The 27084-nt window shown below is 29.3% G+C and overlaps 1 protein-coding gene across 1 annotated transcript in view; it reads right to left on the bottom strand.

Annotated features, from left to right (window-relative positions):
• Positions 1-3523: 3523 nt before the first annotated feature.
• The window catches only part of LOC136973947 (orexin/Hypocretin receptor type 1-like), a 93838-nt gene continuing 70277 nt past the window's right edge, over positions 3524-27084 (bottom strand). Inside the window, exon 6 of the mRNA XM_067268719.1 lies at positions 3524-3862. Within this exon, the coding sequence (XP_067124820.1) occupies positions 3699-3862 (164 nt within the window). The 3' untranslated portion in view covers positions 3524-3698. The remainder of the gene's footprint in view (positions 3863-27084) is intronic.

The following is a 27084-nucleotide window of genomic DNA, read 5'->3' as shown; positions in this document are numbered from 1 at the left end:
AAAAATAGTGATATGCGTAATACTGGTGAGAATACAGTTAACGAATTTAATTACATGGTTGAGAGCAGAATCTATTTTGGGAGATAAGAAACTGCAAAAAACTATTAAATTTAAAGAATTTTATATCATACCAACAGTTTCAATTTCACAATCCTGTTCTTGACTTCATCTCGACATCGAAAAGCCAATGCCAAAATGAAAGTCATAAAATTGTTTATGCCAGTGTTTCTGAACCGCTGGTCCTCGAAAAAAACTCACCGGTTCATAGAAAATTATTTCATCGTACTGTCGCTGGCGCCGTTGATTGCGAGTGACATTTAAATAGTAATCTAGAGTTAATGTACTGTACTGTACGTACTTTGTCACATTAATTCTAGATAAGCATGTATAATTTTAATAAATAAGCATAATTCATAATCGCGTATAATTATTGGTTTACTTAAAATTATCCACAATTTTACCGGTTCAGATAAGAAAAAGGTTGAGAAACACTGATATAGGATGTATGCACACATGCGGCGTGGTAGCACGATTACACAAGAGGCAATCTGCTTAGATTTCAGGGCAGGCGTACAGTATTCAAGAAAGCAAACGACACTGACACTGCCGTTATCCTCGTGTTTACAAACTTCGTTTTTTTTAGCTCGCCTTATTTACCTAAGACAATGATTCTCAACCTTTTTTACGTCACGGTACAATTTTAATAATTTAAGAATTTGGCGGCACACACGGTCACTTCGGTAAGTACCGCGGGACAAACGGTGACATCATAACAGTGATTTTTAAACGCAGTTGGTTATTTAGGTCACGTTTTTTAAACGCCTTGGTAACTATCGGCAGTTACCGGTAACACCGGTTACAATTTACCAGGGCGGTAGGTAGAATTAATTAAACCACTTGTCACTAAGCGACGTCAGACAGGTGGTTTAATTAATTCTACCTACCGCCCTGGGTATTTGCAGTAGCGGCACACTAGTGTGCCGCGGCACAGTGGTTCAGAATCACTGACCTAAGACATTATCGAAGATTTGACCTTTTACCATTATAACAACACGCGATTCTATGTTCTCATGTGACTACGAAACGAACCGTTATTCGCTGATAGAAATGTGTCATGGTAGCGACCGCCGCAAAAGATATAATTCAGCAATATTTCGCATTGTGAGAAAAGCGGCACAAAATCGACTTCTCCGGCTAAAAAAGTGACATCATCTTTTCTCTGCCGCATGTGTGCTTCCTCCCTTACGCCATTAACAATCTCATGAGCTAGTAGATAAAACATTATTTAAAGTTTAAATTGTTTTATGAAAATATAATCAGCTTTTGTTATATGTATTATTTGTAAAAGATTCTGAAGATTTAATTATAAATACAATCACTTTAAAAATAGATGGAGGATATAGAAACAATCAGAAATAGACGTGTATCCAGCTTGTTTTTTAGATCAATTATTGGTAATATTTAATGTTTTGTATCTTATTTATATAACAAAAGACCACTTACATTAACATATATACGTTATACATGTATATATTTTAACTTAATTTTTTTTTCAATATCATTTCCTAAGGTTATTACTTTTACACATAAAGATCTTATACATTATTCAATTCATAATTTAATTTAAAAAAACGTAATTTTAACTTTCGTTTCTCCATAATTCGAAACGACAATATTTCGTAGTTTTATTTAAACAACAAAAAACAATTATTATTAAAGTGTACAAAAATATTACAAAATAAACTGTTTATAACTTTATAGTAAACTTTATAGATAATTATTCATTTAATTTCATTTCATTAAATTAATCTTATGCTATTTAGTTATAAGTGAAAATTAATTGATATTACCTCATGAGGCAAGATCTAAGTACGCCTTTTTTTTTTTTTTTTTTTTTTTTGTTGATAATTCTGAAAGATCTTACATCATTTGGTTAATGTTACCTTAGGATCCAAAATGGCGGCGGTGGGATTTTTTCCCTACTTCGGAGACTACTACGGGGAAAAAAATTTTCCCTAGAGTCGTGACGTCGACGCCGTTGAGAATTTTTCCCCGTTCGGTTTCGACCCTGCGTTCGACGTGGCCGAGTTTCCTGTAACCTCGAAACGGACGGTAGTGTGTATTTGCGACGGTAGAGGGAGCTTTTTCGTAGCGTCGTGCGAGAGTAAAATCGGCGGGAAATACGTAGGGGTGTTACGAACGAATATGCAAATGCATGATCTACGACGTGATTCTGTTCCTTTCCGGGCAATTTTATGCAAATCGACTAGTTTCCAGTTGGAATCGTTTGCTGTAGTGTTGCGACGAATTGCGTATTGGAATAATTGCTGTTTTATTTCGTTACGATATTTCATTCTCGCACAATTTATTATCGGTAAACGTATAGTTTATTTGCAATTGTTCGATAATGAGTAGTTTTGCAGATTTGAGTTGCAACGACGAATTTTGGTCGAAATGCACCACCCGTGATTTCTCCATGTTAATTGAAGACGACTTTTTGGAACCAGGTTTGCCTCCCAGTATCGATAACGCATTGAAATTTGCTGTAAAATTAGGCATACAGCCGACCGAGTCCGTTTGCATTCATTGCGATTCTTTATGCAAATTATACTATCGGAGTAATAGAGAAAGCTGTTTCTTGCGATGTAGTAAGTGCGGAACGAAGACCTCTGCCTTTGATGGAACATTTAAAAGTAAATTTGGCCACATTTCTTGGAGTTGCATTCTGTCGTTTATATGGCACTAACTATGTCTGGAATGTACGGCGACGACCTCGGCGATTGCGGCGGGCAAATCCAGAAAAACGGGAGTCGATTGGTCCAATCACATACGGTTGGTATTGCTTATAGCTTTGAGTAATTTGACATCGTTTAAAAAAGGAGTGCCGAATAAAACGGTGGAAATCGACGAGACCGTAATATGTAAAAGAAAGTACGAGAAAGGGCGTATATTTAAAAATACGTTCGGAAAGGAAAAAAAGATAGGAAGAAGCAGGCAACCACCATCGAAAAGTGAGTAAAAAAATTCTTTTTTTTTTATTGTTTATTTCGGTTAATATCCGCGGAGTGTGCAGAGAAATTCAAGATGGCGGCCGGAAACGCAGCCATCTTGAATCGAGGGAAAATTTTTTTCCCCGTCGCAGTCTCCAACGTAGGGAAAAATTTCCCCCGCCGCCATTTTGGATCCTAGGGTAACATTAACCCATCATTTGATTGTCATTATTCAAACTGTGGAAGTTTTATTTCTTAAAATAACGTTTTTATACGAATTACTTTATAACAAATTATATTAAGGTCAAATAAGTTATTTTTTATTCTTAATGTTAGATATATATAGACCTATATATATATATATATTTTCTTTTTTTTTTTTAGTTGAAAATATTAATAGACAGACCCAATTCTATGGATAAGGTTGCACTTCAAATTCATCAAAATCAAGTAAAATAAGAGTATTATTTATTTATTTAAATTTTTAATAATAAGATAATTTTAGTGTATAAATTTTTTATGTCTATTTTTAATAAAATATGAGAACTGGATTAATTTTAAAACTTTTAATAAAATGGTTACTTTTAAGTTTAAAATAAATGCACTTAATGTAACCTTTTAATCCTCTAGATTTAGGTCTGCTTTATTAAATTTATTACAAAATATTAACAACTTTAGTAAATATTCCTCAAATGTAATTTATAAATTTTAAGAATTTCTTGTGATTGAATTCATATTTATATTTTCACAGTGTGTAAACGAACTGGCGAAACGATATGGGTAAGTTGTGTTGTTTACTGTCCTAGTTCTTGGATAAGTCGATCTGAGACACTTGCATGTGAAAACATTTTTGAATTCTTTCCGGAATTTTCCTATTAATAAAAAAAGGAGAAAATATAGAAATATATCTTAATTGTATATACTATAAATAAATAAAATTATATTACGATAATTTTTCATAACTTTACGTGATTTTGAGGATATGAAATATCGTAAACGTTTCCTGGATATGAGAAATAAACGAGTCAAATTTACCGTAAAACTTCAAGAACTTTATAACGTCAATTAAAGTTTACAAAACAACGATGTTTCACAAAAAAGACAAATTACAACGTTAAAACATTTACAATGTAAGCTTCCACACACAGATCAATTAAAGTTCGATTAGTCCACCAAAATCCTTACAGGTCCGTCGGAAAAACCTTGCGAAGCAATCCCTGAGATTCAGCCAGTCGCAAACTCCTTGGAACGTCCGACAATGAAACAGCGAAACTAAAACAACCTTCTTAACTAAGTTCGTTTGACCAACCTCCTTTCCCGCGAAACCAAAACGCGACCCTTTTATATGGATTGAAGATAGAATTGATTGACCAATCAGCGCTTCGTAGCTTTGTCGAAGGTCCTGCGATGTTTCGATGATGGGCGGCCAATCAGCGATCCTGCTTTCGAAACTAACGGTCGTTTCTCCAACGTCGACCGTTGCTCGTTTGAAAATAGAGAAAAAGGCGGGAATCGTACGTCCAGACGATTCTAATCCCGACAAAACGTTTCAACAATAAAATTTGCAAATGAAGTGATTACTTTCGAAACGGCTCTTGTCCATTTTCTAAATTTTTTCGGCAAATCAAAAATAGTTCTATTGTGTCGTAACTGGAGAACGCTGAAATATTTCCTATTCTCATTCTTGAGACCGATAAGAGTTTATTTTCAGAATCATTTTCATTATCTTATGCAACACTTCAGAATAATTAAAGAAATTAGTTCTGCTTTATTAAATTTATTACAGAATATTAACAACTTTAGTAAATATTCCTCAAATGTAATTTATAAATTTCAAGGAACGATTTGAAACTAAAGACGGAGGACAAAGGATGTTTTTTGAAAACAAAGTTTTGCAGGAGAAAAAAACACTAAAAAAACAAACAAAAAAATAGTGGAAAAACATGTAAGACGAGTAAATTTTGCATCGATAAGGTTTCTCTGTGATGGCAGCCATCTTGTTACTAGATATTTAAAAGAGACTTTTTCACAATTTATACGATATTTTGAAACAAAGAAGAAATAAAACGATAAATCATCTATGAATGCAAAGGAATCGATATCTCAATTTTGAAAATTTTGGACAAGAGACGTTTTTAAACTAAACACTTCGAAAATTGGAATATATTTATAAGGCATTATTGTTAAAATAAATATTAAACATTAATTAAGTTGTGTTGAATATGCAAAGAATCTAATATTTATTTTTTCCAAATTATCAAATATTCTCAATCGATAGGAATAATTTTTTAAATTTAGAAGTACATTTTCAAATATTTAATATGTGGTGGTGATTTTTCTAACCGGAGAACTGTAATTTTTATGAAATAGAACTGAAAATAAATAAATAAATATATTTTTTAATTTTCGAGTATTGTACCGGTAATTATCCGACAATAAAATTTTGAATAATTTGCTTAATAAATTTGGTTAAGCATCAATTTTATTTAACAAAAATGAGTGTTTCGTTTACAAATCATTACATATGATTTATTTTGAAATACAGTCAAACCTGTTTTTATGCGGGGGATAGGGACCGCATTAAAAAAGACGCATTAAAAAAAATTGCACGAAACTTCACGAATGGCTGTAAAAAATAGTTTTCGCAACACAATTAAAAAAATATTTTTTATGCGGTCAACAGGGACCGCATAAAAAAAGTCTCACATAGAAAATAACTCAAAGCCGTACGAAATAGAATTTATTGACAAGCAGATGTCAGCACTTGACTGCATCGTCTGGTCTATCGTCTGTTTTACATATTTTTGTCCAGGTGGTGTTTTGTTGACTTAAAAAGTAAATTATTTCATTTTTCGCATATTCATGCAATAATATTACTATAATAAGTGCATTTATGCTATAATAAGTTTATTTAGCTATAATAAGTCAACGTGAGACATGACGAATCGCACGAGACTAGTCGCCAACTATACCGCACAAATAAAAAATCGCACAAAAAAAACCGCATAAATTAAAAATTCGCATTAAAAAAATCGCACAAATAAAAATCGCACATAAAAAGAGCGCATAAAAACAGGTTTGACTGTGTTTAATTTATTTACGTATTTTGAAGAAATATGGACACGATTACTTTAATTTTCAGTATTTTTATTCTGAATAATAAATAAATGTGTTTTCCTTGTAAATAACTGTACATACAAAATTCTTTTGTAATTTATATTTTAGTTGAAATAATAAGATTTGATTCTGCTATAATAGTACGCATCAATTATACTTATAAATTTACAATAATAAGCATGAGGATAAATGACGATTCAAGAATAAAGGAATAAATTCCAAATAAATATATTAAACATTCTTCTAATTCTTAAAACATTTATTTCAAAAATGATACGAAGGAAAAGATAAAACTTGATAAATAGTTCTAACCAGAAGCTTTGTGTAGCGTTACATATTTCTAATAGGTTATGTTTATTGAGAAATATTGATCTATAGAAACTGCTTGTAAATTAGTGAAATCCATAGTTTATAATCAATCACAAACGAATAGACACGCCGACAGGTTTACATACTTATCAACCTATCAATAAATATTGAACTTTATCTGAAACACATTAGCAAAGCTCGTTTTCAAATATTATCGTATCATGTTTTTTTAGTTACTGTTTTAAAAAGTCATATGTATTATGGTGACTTGAAAAATTTCTTACGAAAAGAAATTTTTGCAAGAATAAAAATACCTAATTTAATATCCTTTAATAAATGCCAGAATTCTTAGTAAATGGATTACTTACATCATCAGTTTCATATCACTTCTATATACTGTATATAGGTCAAGTAAATTTAGTCTCCGTCAATCTATAGACTAGTATCCACTAGAAGTAAGTTTATATGTCATTATAGATATTATATCTTTTTGATCGAACTTAGAGAGAGACTTCTTTTTGAAAGTTTGATCTATTGATACATTAGAATATATATGACTACTACTAAGTTATGAAACCAGTTTTTTCGGGCAAATGTATTATAGTGAAGAATTTCAAAATATACATGTTAAAGGACACAATATAATTTACTGAATAACATTAGTCAGATTGGATATGTCAGGCTTTAGATAAGGGAAGCAAGAAATGAAATATACTACAAACTGACCACTGCATATTTCTTTATTCCTTCACCTTGAATATGAATGTTGAAGAAATAATTTTACACGCACATTAAATCATCACCGCAGTCAATTTTAGAGAATACTTAAGGTTTTTAGATTTAATATGTGTGTAAAACTCTTTTTTCGACATTACTAATTATAAGATGAAAAAAAAAATACAGAATTATGCAACAGTACAGTACGTTCGAAGTTGCGTTATTTTGCTTCTCTTAAATGTCTTCAAATATAACTGATCTGACTAATGTTATTCGGCAAAGTATATTGTATGTGTATATTTCGAAATTCTTTATTGCAATGGATTTGCCCGAAAAAAATTGGTTGCTATGACTTACGAAGTAACCCTCGTTTATCCATCTGAAAAAAATGAATTTTCAATATTCTTCGGGATTATTTTTATTTGGAAACTTTATATGTAAAATAATGTTTAAAAATACATTATAAAGATTTTTCAACATTATTAAAAATTGTAATGAACAAATTAATCGAAAAAATCTAGTAACGAGTAGCTTAATTAACTTTCCCGGCAACATTTAAAACTGTGTATATGCTCCATCTGTTATATTTTATTTTAAAAATCTTTTATATATTTTTAGTTATTATAAAATAGCAGAAAGCTTAATTTTGAGGAGAGGGATGGGTTTTATAAAAAATTGTAATTGCTAATAAAGTAAAATTGTCATTAAGTCTGACCCTACTCGATATGTCACGACCCTCCTTTATCGCTCCACCCCGTCGACCTTTAATCACCAAAATTTAATAGCATAAATCCCCCTGCAAAATTTCAGAAATTATCGACAAAAAGCACAGAAGTTATTAAGCTACAAAAGAGGGTGAACAAAATCGTGCCCCCACATACACTAACGTCTATACACACAGGAAAAAAAACCCCTAAGTTTTTTGCATTTCTCGACATTTCAAGGTCTTCTGAGTCCAAAAATGTAAAAATCTTGGGGTCAATTTTTACGATCGCCATACTTTCCCTCAGTTATATATAACAGAAGCGGGAAAGTAATAGCCAAAGTAGATCTTTGACCTATAAATATCTTTAGAAATGTTACATTATCGGTAAAAATTAATAAAATTTTTAATTTGTCGGTTTAAACAAAGTTAAAAATGAGCGTTTGCATTAAAAGTCTTATTAAAAATTTTAATGCAATCACTAAAGCACATTTTAAAATAATATGCTAAATAAATATATGTCAATATGGTCAACATTTGTAAACACTGAGTGGTATATCCTAAAATAAGTATTTACATTAATTTTTAAACGTTATTTCAAAGTACTTTTAGTTTTATGTTTTGGAAAATATTTTGTAACTTGGAGGAATAATGTCGAAATTAAATGTAAGGCATGCTGTTAGGATTCCTTAATTTTATCATCTCAGTTATATACTTTTAACATATAACCGGAAATAATAAAAACATTATTTTTTTTTTAAGTTTGCAAAAGATATAATATATAGTCTAACTTATCTACATTGAGAATATATAAAACATATACAGAGCTTATTAAAAAATAAAAATACGTAGGCTATCTGTTAAAATAGTTTTGTTAATGTTGCTTAACTTAAAACGAAAGAATAAATAATTAAATTCGAGATTTTATTACAACGATTTAACAGGAAAATTGCAAAATGTAAATTACGCTATTATGAGTGACTAAAGGAAATTGAATAAAGCAGATATGCACACTGGTGCAAGAAAAACCGACGCATAAAAAGAATAGTAATAGTAAATCAATAGTAATAATTTTGCATGTGGAATAGTAGTGAAAAATAAAAGAAATCATTACAGTATTACAGCACAAAGATACATCATTAAAAAACAGATTCATCACAAATATTGCATATAAGTAGGCTAAGTTGTGAAGACATTGATCAGTTTTTATTAATTGCCAGACTGTTTGCCATTTTCTGACTTATAACATTTGTGATTTGTATGTGATGAATTTTTAATTTTTCACTACCATTCCACGTGCAGAATTTCATAACTACTACACATCAGTTTTACGTCGGTTTTTTCTCAACAGAATGTATATAACGCAGACATTCTGTTGAGAATTCTGCTTTATATGTATATAAAGCAGATATATGCATTCTGCTTTACATGTACAGTACATGTATTGTATATATTATGAATTGAACGAGGGAAAAGATCGTGAAAAATACATCATTGTACGCGATGGTGAGGAAGGGATCAACTATGTCTACATGAACTTTTTCTACGGTATTAGTGACATACGAATTTCTTCTTACATTAGTCGTTTGAATAAACTATCAGTTATATAATATTTGTAGAACTTTAAGTCATTTCCTCGATATCACGGATCCACAAATTATTAGGCTACACACAGCTAATTAAAAGAAAAGGGGTTTGCCAAAAACACATCATTGTACAAAACCGGAAGGAAGGGGGTCAGAAGTAGCTCGGAAACTGTACACCTAATTAATGGACAGTCCCATAAAATATAGCCAAATACGGAATTCGAAAGTTTCTGACTAATTTTAACATTTTGTTCAATAGATGTGACTTACTAATGTAACTTAGACCAAAAACACTTTAACAATTGTGTAAGTACATTTAATTATTTAAACACGTATCGATTGTAATAGGGCATAAAAGAATTTTCGCTTACGTATATTATGTAATGCCGTATAACCCTTAATTTCAAGAGAAGAAGAAAAAATACAGGTATCCCTTGCTTAACGCGAGATTTGATAAACGCGAGAAATTAATTGCGCAGCAATATATTATATATTATATTATATTAAACAGAAAATATTATACACAGCAGAAATTTTAATTAACGTGACTTTACCAGCTATATTTACTTAATATACTGTAGATACTATATTTGATTAATGCGAATTTCTCTATCCTATTGCGTATATACGCGGTAGGATAGAGAATAACTGTTTATAGGATAAATGATCAAGAGGAAATTAAGATTTCACACATTTAGCCCAAAAAAAATTAATTTAGTTTAAAACAAACTATTAACACAATTGCTAGTTAAATTGCTTTAACAAAGAAATAAAGAACTTTTTAGCTATTACTTTAATGTTACAAAGAAAATATACAATAATATCAATTTTCTAGTTTTTACTTACTTCCTTTTTTTGTATATTCAGTAAAATGGCATGGTAAAGAAATTGGAAATTGGACTGAAAAAGGGCCAAAAAAAAAGCCCGAAATGCATATCCTTACACAAATGGGCACCTCTTGTTAAGTATGGCTTCCAAAAACTACTACATAGTTTTATTGAATATCAGAGTCAACTGATTTGATGGCGACTATACACTAGTTGTCAAACACCATTCATTTATTGTTTGTTTTATTTTATGGCGATAACTATTTTATTACGACGCAACGATCCATATCCTACTATTAATATTATATAATTATCCGTAATACAATGTATATTCACTTATTTTTTAAGATACAAAAGAATTTTAACAGACTGAAAATTATAGAATATATTTAAAACATACAAAAATTGCCAAATATACTTTTACTTTTATATATTATTGATTATAATTGTTCATTGAATAACAGATAAAAACAGATGCCTTAATTTCATCATCAATCTTCAAGCTATAGCATGAAAACTTCTGTGTTCCAATCAAGATTTTATCAAAATAATCACAGTTAATAAAGTAATTTGAAAGGTTCAAATGATAGTTTAATTCAAGTGACATAAATTCTAAAGAGCATTATATATCCAATATAATTAGATATTACTAAACACGACTATCTCATAAGACGAATTTCTGTTTTCACTGTTTATAAATACAGGTATACAGTCGACAGTCAGTAAACCATAGATTTAAACTGTTGGTTATATTTTATACATGTTTTTTATGTTTTAATTTTAATCAATAACAATGCTTGCATTTTTATATATTACTTATAGTTTGGTCAGCATTGAGTAATTTATTTGATTAGATACTTTCTGTAAGTGTCCCTAGATGGCGCTAACCGAGCGCTACTTATCGCAAAATTATGCGACGTAAGCACTGGACTAGCTATTCCCTATTGACGAATTTTTGTGAAATCGTCGTCAAAGATTCGTCTTCTGGGGGCATCTAAAAATCTACATTTACCAGCACTTGCCTCAGTTGATGAAAAACATTAGTAGTAACATAGTGTTACCAAGTCAGGAAATTTGACATACGGGAAATAAAACTATCCGGGGGCAAAGTTAGAAGCTTGAAACGTTTAGGAAATTATCTGGTGAATTTGTTTTTAAATTTAATTTTTTTTAAATATATTGCATTCCAAAATATAAATGCACGAATGGACGTCCACAGAAAATTTTCCGGGGGAGCAAAGCGTGGAGACAAATAATTACATGAATAAATTTTTATTTACTTATTTAATTTTTGGGGGGTTTTCCACGAGTAGATTATAGAATACAATATTTCATCAATACAAAAAGACAGAAAAAGCGTTCTATGGTTGAGAGTGTAAGATTTCAACCATAGGACTCAATCACTTTTACGATTATAATTTGTGGAATATTTTATTGGATTTTAGGGGACGGTAAGTGCTCCGTGTGCCTCTTCTGAGGTCTTCCATGAATACATGTATAATGAACGATTTACTTAAATTTTTTTCATTTTTTCCCAGTTGTAAACAGCATTGCCACTTTACCTGTTCTGCCTTGTAGACTAGATAAATACCACTGCGACCCAACCGTTGAATGTGCCATGTTTTCACTCCTGAATAACGTGATTACACCAACTTCAAAGATGCACGACATTTTCTTCAACTGTAAAGATGCTGTAGCGTTTTAATCAAAACATGTACGATGATGATGTTAATTTTTCGGAGGAGTTGAGCATTTGAAGAGGAAGTTAAAACTTCCTATTCAAAATTTTTAAATAAAATTGCAGAAAAAATTAAGAATTTATGTATCTACTAAGTATTGTTACTTGACATTATTTTAAAATCATTTGTAAAATATATTTAGTATTAAGCTTGATTCACTGACTGTTTTTTTTTTCCTTTATTGTTTCCGCCCTATTAGCACTAATACTCGATTCAGAATAAACTGCTTAAGGCACTTTAAGACTTAAATTAACAGAGTTAGCATTTACAGACACAAAATATAAAAGTACCTTAAGCTAATGGCAATGTGTTATAATACAGATGTTTCCCTACTTACGAACAGGTTAAGCTCCCAAAGTTTTGTCGTAAGTCGAAAACTAACCTAGAAAGTACATTTGTACACAGAATAATCACATATTGTTAGTGTTTTATCCTTCAATGTAGTTAATAGAATACATTAAGCTCGTTTACCCTCTGGCTACGGCTTTGTACTAAGCAGGTGTTTCAAACGCAGTTTTTTTCCAGCTGACGCACTTAGTTTTATAACATTAAGTCAGTATAGCGTTATAGCTTCATATAGCTTCATGGATTATGGGCCCCATGTTCAGTGTTGACTTCAGATATTTTTCTTCGGGGTAATTTTTTTGGGTAAATATTTTCTTATGAAAGATTGATTTGTAACCCCTGTTAGTGAGGGCTCCAGGCAATTGCCCAAAGGATAACGCGCCCCTATGTCGAGTTTAGTTTCCATGGTAATAGAACGACACTTCTTGCATTTATCTCCACTGCTAGATTTGCTGTTAGATTTTTGGAGCAATAATCATAAAAGTTTAAAAAAATTGCAAACAATAGCGAAAAACGCCGATACCACTAGACTCCTAGGAAGACGTAGTAAATGCCTTGAACCCGACCTTCACAACAATAACACCTGACATACTGCAACCAACGCCACCTAGATAGGTGGCATTGCTGCAACGCTTTCAAAAGAATATTCTTCAACAGGCAGCTGCTTGTTCCTCACTAGGCAGAATTGTTATTTTGAATACTTATTATCATGTAATCAATGATACTACAGGTTAATAAATATCTCGTAAATTCATTTTATAAGAGTTATTTCTGATTTGTCTTTTTATACCGGAAGTGACGTCATAAAACTTTCGGCGCGAATATCTCCGAAACAGCGCGACTAATCGATAAATAGGTTTTGTTTTTGGTTTTTGTCAAGGAATCACGTCGTATAATTATTGTGCGCTCAGTTCTAATCATCCTGTAAATATATAAAAATGTATGCATTTCGTCTCAAAATTTACTTTTTTCCTGCCAATGTTTGGGAAATGCTCCCCATGTCTCCCGTAACTCAGCCCATGATACTCACAATTGACAAAATAAATACATTGCGGAAGTTTTCGAAAACTGTTCGGTTAGGTTTATCCCTTAATTACTTTTCTTGACAAAAGGAAATCGTTCAATAAAGATAATTGTTATTTTATTACCTTACGTTACTAGTTGGCATTGAAAAGTTGTATATAAAATTCTCGACAAAATCTAGAAATATCTCTTCAAATGTCATTCAAAATAACAACAAAAAAATTAAAATTAATTATTTCCAATAATTTCAAACACATAATACTTACGAAAAAAATAACTTAATAAAAATTCAAAATATATCACAAAAATTTACATAGCCCATGTGTATATTAGGATAATAGTTTTTGATAAGTAGCAACAAAAGAAAGTATTAATTACAAAATGGCTTTCATGTAAAGAACCATCAACATAAACGTAATTTAAGACATTAATCAAACTATTTAAGCCATAAAAATTTTATTAGCTTTTTTTTGTCGTATGCAGTTTATGGAAAGCAAATTAAAGAGTCTTTTTAATTAAAAAAGTTTATAACACGATCAATTATCGCGTTCGCTTAGCTTTATTTTTTGCATTTTCTCTATAATTGATTATTTTCATTTTTTTTAAATTTAAGTAAATTCATATGTAAACTGTTGCTAATTTTATAATAATAATAATTATTAATAGGCCTTTAGAAATAAGTATGAATTTTTTACTGTTAATCTATAATTTTGGATTATTTAGAATGAAGGAAAGTAATCAACAATATCTTTTATTGATCTTATCACTTGATAAATGTCTTGTTAATAATTATTTGCCTAGTTTTTGTATTTTTAATAATTGCCTAGCTTATAATAATTATTAAATAAATTATCTTTGATAAAATGCTATTAAACATTTTGTTTTAAAACATTTTTTAAATGAATTTTATAAGCTAAACATGTCTTGGACACTTTAAACTTGTATTTTTCAGTAGTAAATATTTAGGTTATTCCATTTCCAATATTTTCATGAAATTCTGAAGAGTTTAAACTTTCTACACATGAAATATTCACAGTTTTTATTTATTTGGAAATATGAATATTTCATATTTTGAAAGCACAATTTCATATCATATGAAATGATAAACAGGATTTATGAATAAATAAAGTAGATATATTAATACAATTCAAAACAAATATTTATGAATAGCATTTTATTATTCTTTTAGGTTTATATTAGTCGTCATAATCTATAATTTTCATGCTATTTTCTTTTATGAAACGGAATATGCATTAATGTGTAACCTCTACACTACAGTATCATGTGCTTCTAATAAAGATATAAATGCAAACTACAAGTAATTAATTAAAATAAATATTTAAAAAACTATTTAAAATGTAAAATGAATAAAAATTAACTAAAAAAGTCTTTAAAAAATTCTTTTCGATTGGTATAAAATTACATTTGAAATATAACGGTATTGGTTTAAATTACGCATTTCCTTACTATAATTGATTAGATTACTAAGAATAGTGATTTCTTACATTTAAACTGAATTATATTTTTAAAATAAAATAATTTTAAGCTTATATAATTTTTAGCTTAATTTTCAGAACTTATACAGTCAAACCTCTAAACAATAGCCACCGAGGGAAAATAAAAAGTGGCTGTGGTTCGGAGATGATTGTTGTTTGGAGGTTATTTTTTATGCATTTTAAAAAAGCATTCCTGAAAAAACGGTTACGGTTTAGATGTGGCCACTATTGGAGACTGCATTGACATAAATTAAAAATAATTTGAATATTTTTTCAAACGTTAACTGTGAAATCCGAACACAATTTAACTATAAATTGCTAATATGTATATGACTTGCAGCTAAGAAAGTTATCTATTATAATTTTTCTAACTAGAATAGCGTTTAAAACTAATTATTATTAAAAAGTTTTCTGAAATAAATTTATCATGAATACAATGACACTATTTTCAGTTTAAAAAAATATATATGTATATTTTTAATATAGACCTAAATCTTAAATTCTATAAATTTACATTTATCTGATTTATTTAAAAAAAAAGATAATAACAGCAATTAAATGTTATCTAAGCTTGATAAATGGATTCGTAATAAAAAAGAAAACTATAATAAATTTGTATAAAACCAATGAAAAAGAGTAAAATAATGAATAATAAAATGGAAAAAACATGAAAAAAGTGAATAGTTTACTCTACGTATAATTCGTTGTTATCGATATAAATATTGATAACATCATTTTTTTAAATTTTCACTCGTTATTGAAGCTCATTTATATAGACTAAACCAAGTCAAATCACAGAAAAACGATACTCTATCATTAATTCTGGAAGTTTAGTCATTTTACTGTAAAATGATATTTTATACAAAATATGTTTTTTTTTTTTTAAATTATATTTTTATTTGAAATAAAATCACAAAATAAAATTAGCGATAATTGCTTTTATTTTACTTTATTTATGTATTTATTTTTTTTAAAATAAAAACACAAAAGTAATTATCGCTAATTTTTCTCATTGAAAATACGGAAATATCAAATTCGAAATGAGTTAAAAACTTTTTATTCATTATTTCATTTTTTATACATAAAATATTTAAAATTTCTCTCTGTAATAATAAAATAAATAATTTGTAATAAGTTAATTTTATAAAGAAAAGTGTATTAGATAAAACGAATAAATAATACTGAAAATAATTTTTTAAAATAATTTATATTAGTTTAAATAAAAGGAAAATAAATTTAAAATATATTGATTTTATAGACCTGTCTTTATATTAAAATAAATAATTTTTAAAGTTTTGGTAGCTTCCAGACAGTGTTAAAGATGTTGAAGTTAGAGTAGGAAATCGAATATTTGTTTTATTTTAGATAGTTAGATAGCCTAATAAATAGGATTTTAACAATTTGGAGGGTTTATCACACCAAGACCCACCGAAAAATAGACCAGATCTTCTACAAAAAAAAAAAAAAAAAAAAAAAAAAAAAAGTCTTTAATAATCACTTCAAATTTAGTAAAGGATGCATTTCGGGTACAAGGACTTCTCATCAGCTTACAAACACATAGTAGGCCTACCAACTTAGCACACCTGTAATTATAACACTAATACAGTAGTTAACCAATACAAAGGAACTTTTGATACATACAGCGCACTGTATTTACAATATTTAATATAACCCATATACTAACGAACTAAAAACTATCGAACATAATTTTTTTTTTTATATAATAATGTGATATATCACATTATTATATATATTAAATTAATATTAAAATTAAAATATTAAATTTAATAGTAAATGTCTTATTTTCTGCCACATTTTCCGAATTTTGGTAGACGGTTCCACTATTAATAATAAAATATTGTTAAATATATTAAAAACCAAACAGGGAAGTAAACTAACAATGAATTTTCGGTCGTCCTTGGTGTGATAAGCCCTCCAAGTTGTTAAAATCCTAGGCTATCTAACTCTATCTAAATTAAAGTCGTGAGCTAAAAGCGTTTATTAATTCGTTTATTATTACGAATATTTCTTGTTAATTAGTGTAATTTTTCCTTGTTTGAATGATGCTCATTCTGCAAAAAAAAAAAAAAAAGAAACATTTTGAATAAAATAAATACTTTTTTAGATCTTTATATGTATATGACTTGCAGCTAAGAACTATGTTTATACGTTATTTGATTCACAATTCATAATCATATAAGCTGAATTATTAGCGTGATGCGTTGACATGTCATTAAGTATATAATTAACATGTATTATTAACAGCAAATACGTTAAAGCACCCAATTCTGATATTGGATAACCGAGTATTGGACGAACAATAAATTCCAAATACAAATAAGTTACCAGTTCTATATAAAGATGACATTTATAAACGCGTTAGTAATTAACAGATTATGTAATTTTTACATAGAATTTTGCAATTAGGAGAAATAATTCAAATTACACATATGTAATACTTGAATGATTCTATTTTGTTAAAAAAAAGAGGAGAGAGAGAGAACATTTCTAGTCAAAAAACTAAACTTCAGACATAAAAAAGGAGTAGTATAGCTTCAATAATCCAAGCTCAAGCACTTTTTTAACAAGCAGGTAACATGTTTCTGAAGAACATGATCTCTCCCAGTACAAAACACTCGTTTTATTTCTCTTTCTTAGTCTGAATATTGGAATTTTCTACCAAAGTACATTCGCTTTTATATATTTGATACTGTTTATATATTATTCAACTAAATATGTTTACAAGAAAGAAATGATAATATTTATTATATAGATGTGTCTTAGGATGGATAATGTCTAAATATTTTAAAAGTTCGCGTACAGAATTACAGTACAGTTTAATTAATACAGTTTTCACGCAAAGATGGATACTAAATTAGTATATTAATATGCTATTTTATAAAATTTATCATTAGTAAATTTTTAAAATTTTTCTCGTAAAATTTTATTTATAAAAATAGAAAATTAAGCAAAAATTGTCGATATTATGAAAATTATACTTCGTATAACACCGAATTTAAAATCTTCCTTGTCAACACATATTTCATACTAATATTGAAAAATTATTATTATTTTATGTCTAGTATTTAAAATTTATTTAAAAACTCATAATATTTTTTCTTGTGTTAATGAAATGAGTTTTATGATGAATTAAAAACATTTCATAGCAGTTTATGTTTCAGAGAATTATCACATTTTTTAATGCAAGAAGTAAATTCAGTTTTCATTTTTTAATACAGAAAAATTCTGAAATATATTAATGAATAAATATCATTAAAATTATCTTAATAAAAATATTGCGTGAATTTTCATGATATTTATAAAATTTTGCTACTTTTTCTCCTCCTTTCTTAGAAAATTTCTAAAGTAAAATATCATTTTTCGTTATTATATGAGTAGAGAATAATGGCGGTAGAACCCAATTTTCATGATAAAAAATCGTTTATAAAGACAAAGTAACCTTATACATGAGCCGCGACATAAGAAATTGTGATTTATCGTAAGTCTAATAACCTTATTTTTAACATACAAACTAAAAGTTGGTTTATACTTTAAAATAATTGATTAAAAATGTAAAAACAAAAAAAAATTATTCTGCATTAGAAATTATAATATATTTTAATACCTACATAAATAATTATTTAAGAACTATCCGAAGTGTTTGTTATAATGAACGTAGACTTTATAAAAGCTAATTTTTATTGACTAGTCTGGAAAATTAAATAATTTTTATTTTTTTAAATAGCTGACTGAATATTTAATATCTTCCTTATTTTGATACTAATTTTTTTATAGTGATTCTAATGATTTCAATTACGCTACGTGTAAGTTAAAGCTCTCTCGAATCGTTATAAAAATGTAATATTATACAGGAAATTAGATAAATCATTACTTGATATGTTGTTTTGATAAGCTTCATTTAATAATCTGTTTATGTGGAAATTCAGTAAGCAATTTATAATTAGTCTAATTGTCTGTTTATATACATATATAATAAGTATATTGATATATTAATAAAAATAAGATATTTACATTATTAAAATGGTAATTTAGAGTAATTTTAATGAATTATTTATTAATTACTAGCTGATTAAAAGATTAAATATCTAGGATATATAAAAATATCTTCAAGAAAAATAATTATGATAAGTAAAAATATCCAAAAAGAATTTTTTAAATAAAAATTAATAAGTAAATAAAATAAATAAAGTTAAATACAGTGGTGCCGCGTAGGCCTACTTCGAATTTAATTCATTCCAAGAGGCCGTTCGAACTCTGAATCGTTCGAAGTCCGAAGCAATTTTTCCCATTAGAAATAATGGAAAGTCAATTACTCTATTCTCGGACCCAGTGGCGTAGCGTAGTGGGGGCGGCAGGGGCGGCCCGCCCCGGGCGGCACTTATAGGGGACGGCAAAATTTCACAATAAATAATAATATCTTGTAAAAATACCTAAATAAGGGGGCGGCGAAATTTTCCTCCGCCCCGGGCGGCTGACACCCACGCTACGCCACTGCTCGGACCATGAACAATATCCCTTTCTATAAACTTAAAATAGCAAGTTAATATTTAATATGATATAATAATAATATTAATAATAATTTTAAGAAAATTAATTCCAATTTAAAGTCATTTTAATGTGAGATTTGGATTCTGAGATTTTTTCGTTAACTTTAACAAAGTCTATTGAAAGGTGAAATATCTCTCATTTCTTATTATAAAACTATAAAAAATTTTCATTTCTTACGGTTACGGTATTATTAACCATAACCGTGACGCGTAGTCTTCTCTTAATTTTGACTATCCTGATAGGCCAAGTAGTGCCCGTGTAATAATTTTTACTTGGATCCCTCGATTATAGCAATTTCTGCAGCATATTGAGTTGATCAAGTTACTTTCTGACTACGCTATATTTATCTGATTGACAACTCACTGCAAAAATGCTGGTTTCATATATAAAGCTCGTTAACGGACAAAACAAATGGTTTCGCTTCACTGATATCTTAATACACGTATAACATTTTGCCCATAAAATAATAAAGACCATTCATAAATGCAAGTTTCAAGTTGTCTATTATACTGTAAACTATTACTCAGGAAACTATACAAATAAAATACGTTTTTATTGTAAAATATTCTAATTTATAACTAATATATGCTAAATAGTTTAATAATTAAATTGGCTATGTAAATAATTGAATTAATGACATAAGTACAATAAGTTATTTCTGTTATCATAATCGAGAGGCATTCTGAGTAGCAACTCTAAGTATCAATTCTACATCTGTAGGAATAAAACAGAATAAGACAGCTGTTTTCATCCCACAAAACGCCAGTGAGAACCGAATTCGCTAAGTGAAAAGAATAGTTTGTCGTATTTCGCGTTCTCTAGCAAATGTCTGTGTGAACTAAGCTTAACTATCTGATTGACCGAGGCGATAAAGGCGTCATCTGCCACTATAGCAAAATTCGGGATGGAATTCGGACGAGAATGTCTTTTCATAAGGATTTTTCATAAGATTGTGAAAGCTATTTAGACTAAATAGTGACAAACGATATAACATTTTGAAGTTCATAAATAGTAGTACTAGAATGTTGAATTTAAAAAAATAATAAAAAGTGATTTTCATTAACATTATATCTAACAGGGGAATCTTTTATTTTCGAAAATTTATTTGAACCTCTTCCAACCTAGATAATAAAATAAAAATTGGTTAATAAAATAAAGACAATTAGCAGATGCTTTTGAGATAGACATGCGCCTGCAAAGAGGTAAAGTGAATTTAATGTTAAAAATAATAAAACATTTTTAGGTTATAGGAAGGAAATTGAATTAACATTAATTGATTTCATTTGAAATAAAATTTATTAGAAAGTTAGAATGAATTACAAAAATTCATTCTAAGAGAATCTTCATTATCAGACAGCAGAGAGAGACATTAAAAATATCTCTTTAAGCAATATTCTCGTATTAAACATAGAAATTTCTTTCTTTTATCCTCAACTTTAATGACTTATTTTTCACACAAATCATTTTCAAAAATTCTCAAAACATAAAAAGAATTCTAAACCTTTTTATTTTATTACTTAGGTTGAAAGATGTTCAAATATATTTTTGAAAATAAAGAATTTTATTTATTTATTTAAGTTTTATAGCAGTATTCACAGGAACATTTGATGACTGCTCCAGAGCAACAATTTAAAAGATCAACAGATAAACATATTAAAGGTAATACAAAAACAATAAATATAATATATAAAAGATATATTAGGCCGAGACTCCACTAGCGTAAAAACGGGCGTAAAACCCCTCGCCGTAAAACTTTTAATCACGTGACCTATTTGCGTTTGCGCTTGGATTGCGGTGGAGGTCCGGCTAGCGAAGTTTTCACGGCGATGGTGCTGTCAAAGTTACGCCTATACGGTTGTATACGGGATATATCGATATAAAGGCAATGATTATATTTTACGAGTTTTTCTGTACTATAATTACAAATGTAGTAAAAATAATATCTTTACTTTTATATATTAAGTTTTATTATCGTATTATTAAAATAATATACAGCATTTATAAGCTTAGCATTTTTATTATATACTCCTCTAAATTGAAGGAATTTCCTTTGGAAATTCCTTCAATTTAGAGAAGTATATAATTTAGACCGTATTTGCGTCGAAAGTTGAACACTGCTCAACTCGCTTTTACGCTGGTTTTACGACCTGCTCAGGCGTAAAATATCATGGTCACGTGATTAAAGGCTTTTACAGCGAGGGGTTTTACGCTAGTAGAGTCTGGACCTTACTCTAAAATACCGTGATGTATGAAACATTTTTTACAGTGCTATATGAAATTTTAAAAATCCTGAAGTAATTGATGCTCTATATTACTAATGGTTTTGAGAAAACAAATAAAAATGGTTTTACGAGTTAGACGAATAAAAGAAATGTGTATAAAACCGGTGATTCCATGAGTTAAAAGATGGAACACGAAAAAACCAGCAACGAGTTATTTAACTTTCCCGGCAACATTTAGTGGCGCCATCTGTTATCATATTTTATTTTTAAAAACTTTTTATATTTTTACTATTATAGAATGGCAAACACTTAATTTTGAGGATAGGGATGAGTTTTATAAAAAATTATAAATGCTAATAACGAGTAAAATCGTCATTAAGTCCAATCCTACTGGAGATACACATAACCCCACCCCTCGACTTTTAACCACCAAAATTTAATAGCATCAATCTCCCTCATAAACAAACCTCCCTGCAAAATTTCAGAAATTTTCAACAAAAACACAGGAGTTATTAAGCTGTAAAGAGAGTGAACCAAATTGTGCCACATACACATTAACATCCATACATATAGAAAAAGAACCCGAACTTCTTGGCATTTTTCGACGTTTCAAGGCCCCTGAGTCCAAAAATGTAAAAATTTTTGGACTCAGGAAATCTTGAGGGTCAAAAAATGACCCTCAAAGATTTCCCGCCATACTTTCCCTCTGTTATATATAAGAGAGCCGGGAAAGTAATACAGTTAAGATTTGTATAAAAGAATATGACATCAAAATAATGAATGGTGTCGATCAGAAGAGGAAGGCCAAGACGCGTTTCGAGCAACTTTGCTATTCTCGGTATGGGGATGGTTAGAGTTTATCGAGTAAAAGATAAGATTTATTCAGAGCAGATTGAATTTTGTCTAAATTAAAGTCTCAATTCACAGCCCGTAGCGAGAGACCGTAATCGATAATAGACTAGAGTTTGGCTGGAACACAAAGAACTAGAGCTTTCAAGTAGTAAATTGATTTGCAATTGCGCCAAAACATTCCTCTCATGATCGACAGAGTTTTAAGTAGATGCTTAATGTGACTGTTAAAGACAGTTTTGAATCAATGATGATGCCTAAATCATTAAAAAAATTTAAATAGGAGATTTAATGGCCTGTAATATATAGAGGTGGATAGGAAGAACTGTTTAATATATAATAAAAGTTTTCAATAAACTGGTCTTAAGATTATAAAAGTAATAGTAAGTTAACCAGGGAAGAGATATCGTGTTGGAAGGAGGTGAAATTAGAAATAATTATTTTAATGTCATCGGCACAGACGAGACGTTCGAAGAACAATGGGAGAATATTGGTGAGATAAGGGCTAAATAGGAGAGTATTGGGACGGGAGTCCTGATGAATACTAATTAGAGAAGAAAATGGAGCAAATGAGAAATCATCCAAGCGTACGATGTAAGTACAGATTAATAAATAATTATTCAATCATTGAAGTAAAACTGGGGAAATGTCGAAAGCGTCGTGAAGATATTTAATAAGGTAGCGGTAATAACAGAATTGAAGGCTTGCGTGATATTATGATGTAATAAGATTTTTTTAGATTCGAATCAACTAAAAAGTTTATATTGGGTTTGGTTGAGATTAAAAACAGTAGATTTATGTTTAATGCCAATGTTATAATAAGAAAATACAGGTCAATAGCACAAAAAGTTTCAATAAAATGGAAAAGAGAGCGGTCGGACAATTTTTGTTGCTTCTTTTCTTTTGGAATTGCTATTAGATTTAAGTTTTTGCCACTGTCAAGGAACGAAGCTATTAGTAATGTTTCGTCAAATAAAGGAGTAAAAATTGAGAAAAACGGCGGGTAAATTCTTTCTCATTATGCTAGGAATTGCATCGGAACTAAAGTTGAATATGTTAAATTAGGTTATGGCATTTTTTACGAGGATAAACGTGAATGAAAAGCAGTCAGTGTACTAGAGAAAGAGTAATTAAGGGATTTATAATAGGTTTCTTGATGAAGTTTAAAACTTCAAATCTGCTTTTTATGTCATGAGATATTTGGTAAACTTGTTAGAGTGAAAAAGTGGACTGTTTGGTGGATTCAAGTTTAGAAAAATTAGGCAAAATACTTCAGAATGTTTTAGGATTTGAAACAGAGTTGTTTTCACTATGGAGTGAAATATTTCGTATAACAGCGTATCTAAAAACATCTGTAAATATATATGACGTGGATAGACTTTTTCTATTTGCTCCATTATTGATGCATTGAATTTTTGAGTTTTCGAAGATAGAGAATCAACCATTTTTGAAAGAATGTATCTACCTTTTCATATTTTAGATAAAAATGAATACAATTAGTGACATATGAGTACTTTTGTTATATAGTATACTTGGGATCGATGAGAGAAGACCAATCAAAGACAATATTTTGAGGTTTCTTTTCATTTAAAATTGTTTTAGCTAGGAATTAAAATAAAATTGTTGGGTATTTTGGAGGGATGTGGGATTGTAAGATCATGCAAAAGAGCTGTATGGTACGATTTAAAGTCATCGACAGGATGAATGGTACTATGGATATTATGAAAGAAAATCAAATCCAGAAATGGAATTATCGCTTGTAGGGAAAGGTGACAAATTGTCTAAAGTTTAAAAAGTAATAAATTTCATGCAGGAAAAATTTTCGATATATTCGAAATGGTAATAAGATGGGAGGCCAACAAGTCATTGAATATTTGTGAGGTTAAAATTCTCCATAAACACAATATTAAAAAAAATCACTTTATATCTTACTCTATTTCCACCGAATCAAAAATTGTAATATTCTAGTACTATTTGCACCTCAAAGTATTCTATCATTTATTACGATTTAGTCCAGGGGTGGGGAACCTTTTTGTTCATGAAGGCCACATTACAATTCATTGTCCCTTATAGAGGCCGCATTGAAATTTTTTTTTGTCATTTTATCCATAGGCTTAGGCCGCTAAGTAATTTGAAAGTTATGTAATAAAAGAAAGACAGGTGAATAAAAATTGAAAATAATTACATTTTAAGTTATTTTACTTCAGTAGGAACTTTTTATACAAGTAATAAGTAAATAGTAGGTCTTAAAAAGTATATATCAACATTTACATCAGAGGCCGCAGAAGGCCACACTTTTTGCCCCAAAAGGTCGCAGGTTCCCCATCCCTGATTTAGTCGAATAGCTTTCACAATGTTATAAAAATTCCTTATGAAAAGACCTTCTTCTTCATGGTTGGTCATTCTCAGATATGTCGCGCTCCGTCTCTCATCACCTGATTGCCTTATTGTGGGCCTGAACGAACTCACAATGGAGTCTAGAAGAAAGCTCTCTTGGTGCACTTAGAACGGAAAATAACATTATTATTAAACTATCGGCCAGATTCAAACGTATAGGCTTAGGCAACTTACGTTAAGAATAAATTAAAGTTCAAATTCGATCTAGTTCTTACAAGTTTGCGTAAGTCCACGACGGTATAATCTGGGTGATGAGGAACGAAATCCTACGTACCTGGGAGAGATTATCTATGAAAAATTCTTGAGTATCCAACTCTGATTCGAATCTGAATTTCTCAGATATCAGCCAGCGAATAATATAAGCCAAGACATCGAGCATACTGCTCATTCATGCTGACTATTCTCATTGAGAACAAGATATATCTGAATTGGAAAAAAAACGAGATGGTCATGTCAACAGTACAATTATACCTGCATAAACACTGGACAGAATAGTGAATGATATCTTCATTTAAATACTGTATTTAGAATTCATAATAGCGAGGTTGAGGCCGAAGTTTTAAACGCGAGAACGTGTACGTCGGACGTTCAGCGCCGCTATCCTGTAAGCATAGAAGTTTGGACAATGGTGTTTGGAATGTCGAGCATGATTCCGCTGACTTTCCAAACACCATTGTCAAATTTCAAGGCTTACAGGAAAGTGGCGCTGAGCGTCCGACGTTCATGTTTTCGCGTTTAAAACTTCGGTCTCAATCTTGCTAATGACTTCCGGTTTATTCGCTGAAAACAATATCGATAGAGATGAAAAGTTTCTGCAAATATTTTTAAGATAATTTCATGAATTCTTAGATAATGCATTTCCTTAATTGACATTAATATTATCCAGGTTTTAATTTGCTTATTGCTTGATCAAACAAAGTTTAGGTTTATGCCAATAGTAATTTCGTGTGAACTTTCCTTTTCTTCATAATTTCTTTCACTAATTTATAATACGCAAACTCAAACTATACAATAAAAATAAATATTTTAGAGGATAAACTTCAAAATATAAAAAGCAACGTAATTTAGAATATAAAGAAAACTATACAACAAAACTATCTCAAAAACCTTTGAAGGCAAGAACAAATATTGAAATAACAATTAAAGGGAGAAAAATTGTACATTTTTTCCATATTCAATATTGGAAATTACTCAATTAACAAATATCAATTCACTTTAACTTATTATTTTCTCACTATTACTTCTGTGAAAATAGCAAGTTTCATCAGATTATTTTTGTTCGATTTCTTTTCAAATTTGTTGATAGTCACAATATTTTGCTAATTACAGTATATTAAAAAGATGAATTAACTTATTAACAATTTATAAAATCAAGACAATGCGCTCCAATAAAAGTAAAAAAAATATTTATTTAGTTATTATTATAAAATAGAAATTGTAAGCTTTAAAAACTTGAATCAAACAATGGTTATTATTTATTTTTTCATAATTAAATGACGCGTTCTTCAATTTTTTAGTTTATATTTAATTATTAACGAAAAAATAAAAAGAGCTTAAATTGTATATTCTCCAAAATTAATGACTCGAAAAGTAATTGTTAGATGATATTATGAGGTTAACAATTACTAATCGCCCATTAGATGGTAAAGCATTTTAACAAATCCGATTTAAACTTTACAGGCAGTTACAACAAGAAAAAAAATTATTCGATGACAAAATCCTGAATTTATTCGTTTCTTATTACTTCGAACAAAGTAGCAGTTGGCACATCTAAAAAGGGAGATTTATCTACCAAAGAATTGTTTAAATGAGCCATACGGACATTTATCGGATTGAAAGCTCTATGTTTCTTTAATATAGTTATTCGAGCAGAAAAAGTAATTTCTCAAACTAACAACAATAAAAAGTTTTTTTTTTAAAAATGTCTTTCAGTATTTGTTTGATATTACTTCTATCAAATATATAACGTTCGGAATTTTAATAGTAACTTCAAATTTATATATACAGCTCCATATATCCCCTCATATCTGTTTCGTATTTATATACAATTGAATAACATATTTAAACGATAGGTCATTGTATTTATATCAATGTATATCTAACGAGAGAAGTAATGTAAAGAAAAATGTTTAGTTTCAAGTCGGATCTGGATTCTTGATATAAGTTTCCGATTATCTACTCCCGTTTTTCCATTT

This window comes from Centruroides vittatus, unplaced genomic scaffold, assembly GCF_030686945.1.
Source record: "Centruroides vittatus isolate TY-2023 unplaced genomic scaffold, ASM3068694v2 contig_3324, whole genome shotgun sequence".
Taxonomy (NCBI): Eukaryota; Metazoa; Arthropoda; class Arachnida; order Scorpiones; family Buthidae; genus Centruroides; species Centruroides vittatus.
The sequence above is the reverse complement of the archived record's forward strand: the minus strand, read 5'-3'. Positions and strand labels throughout refer to the sequence as shown.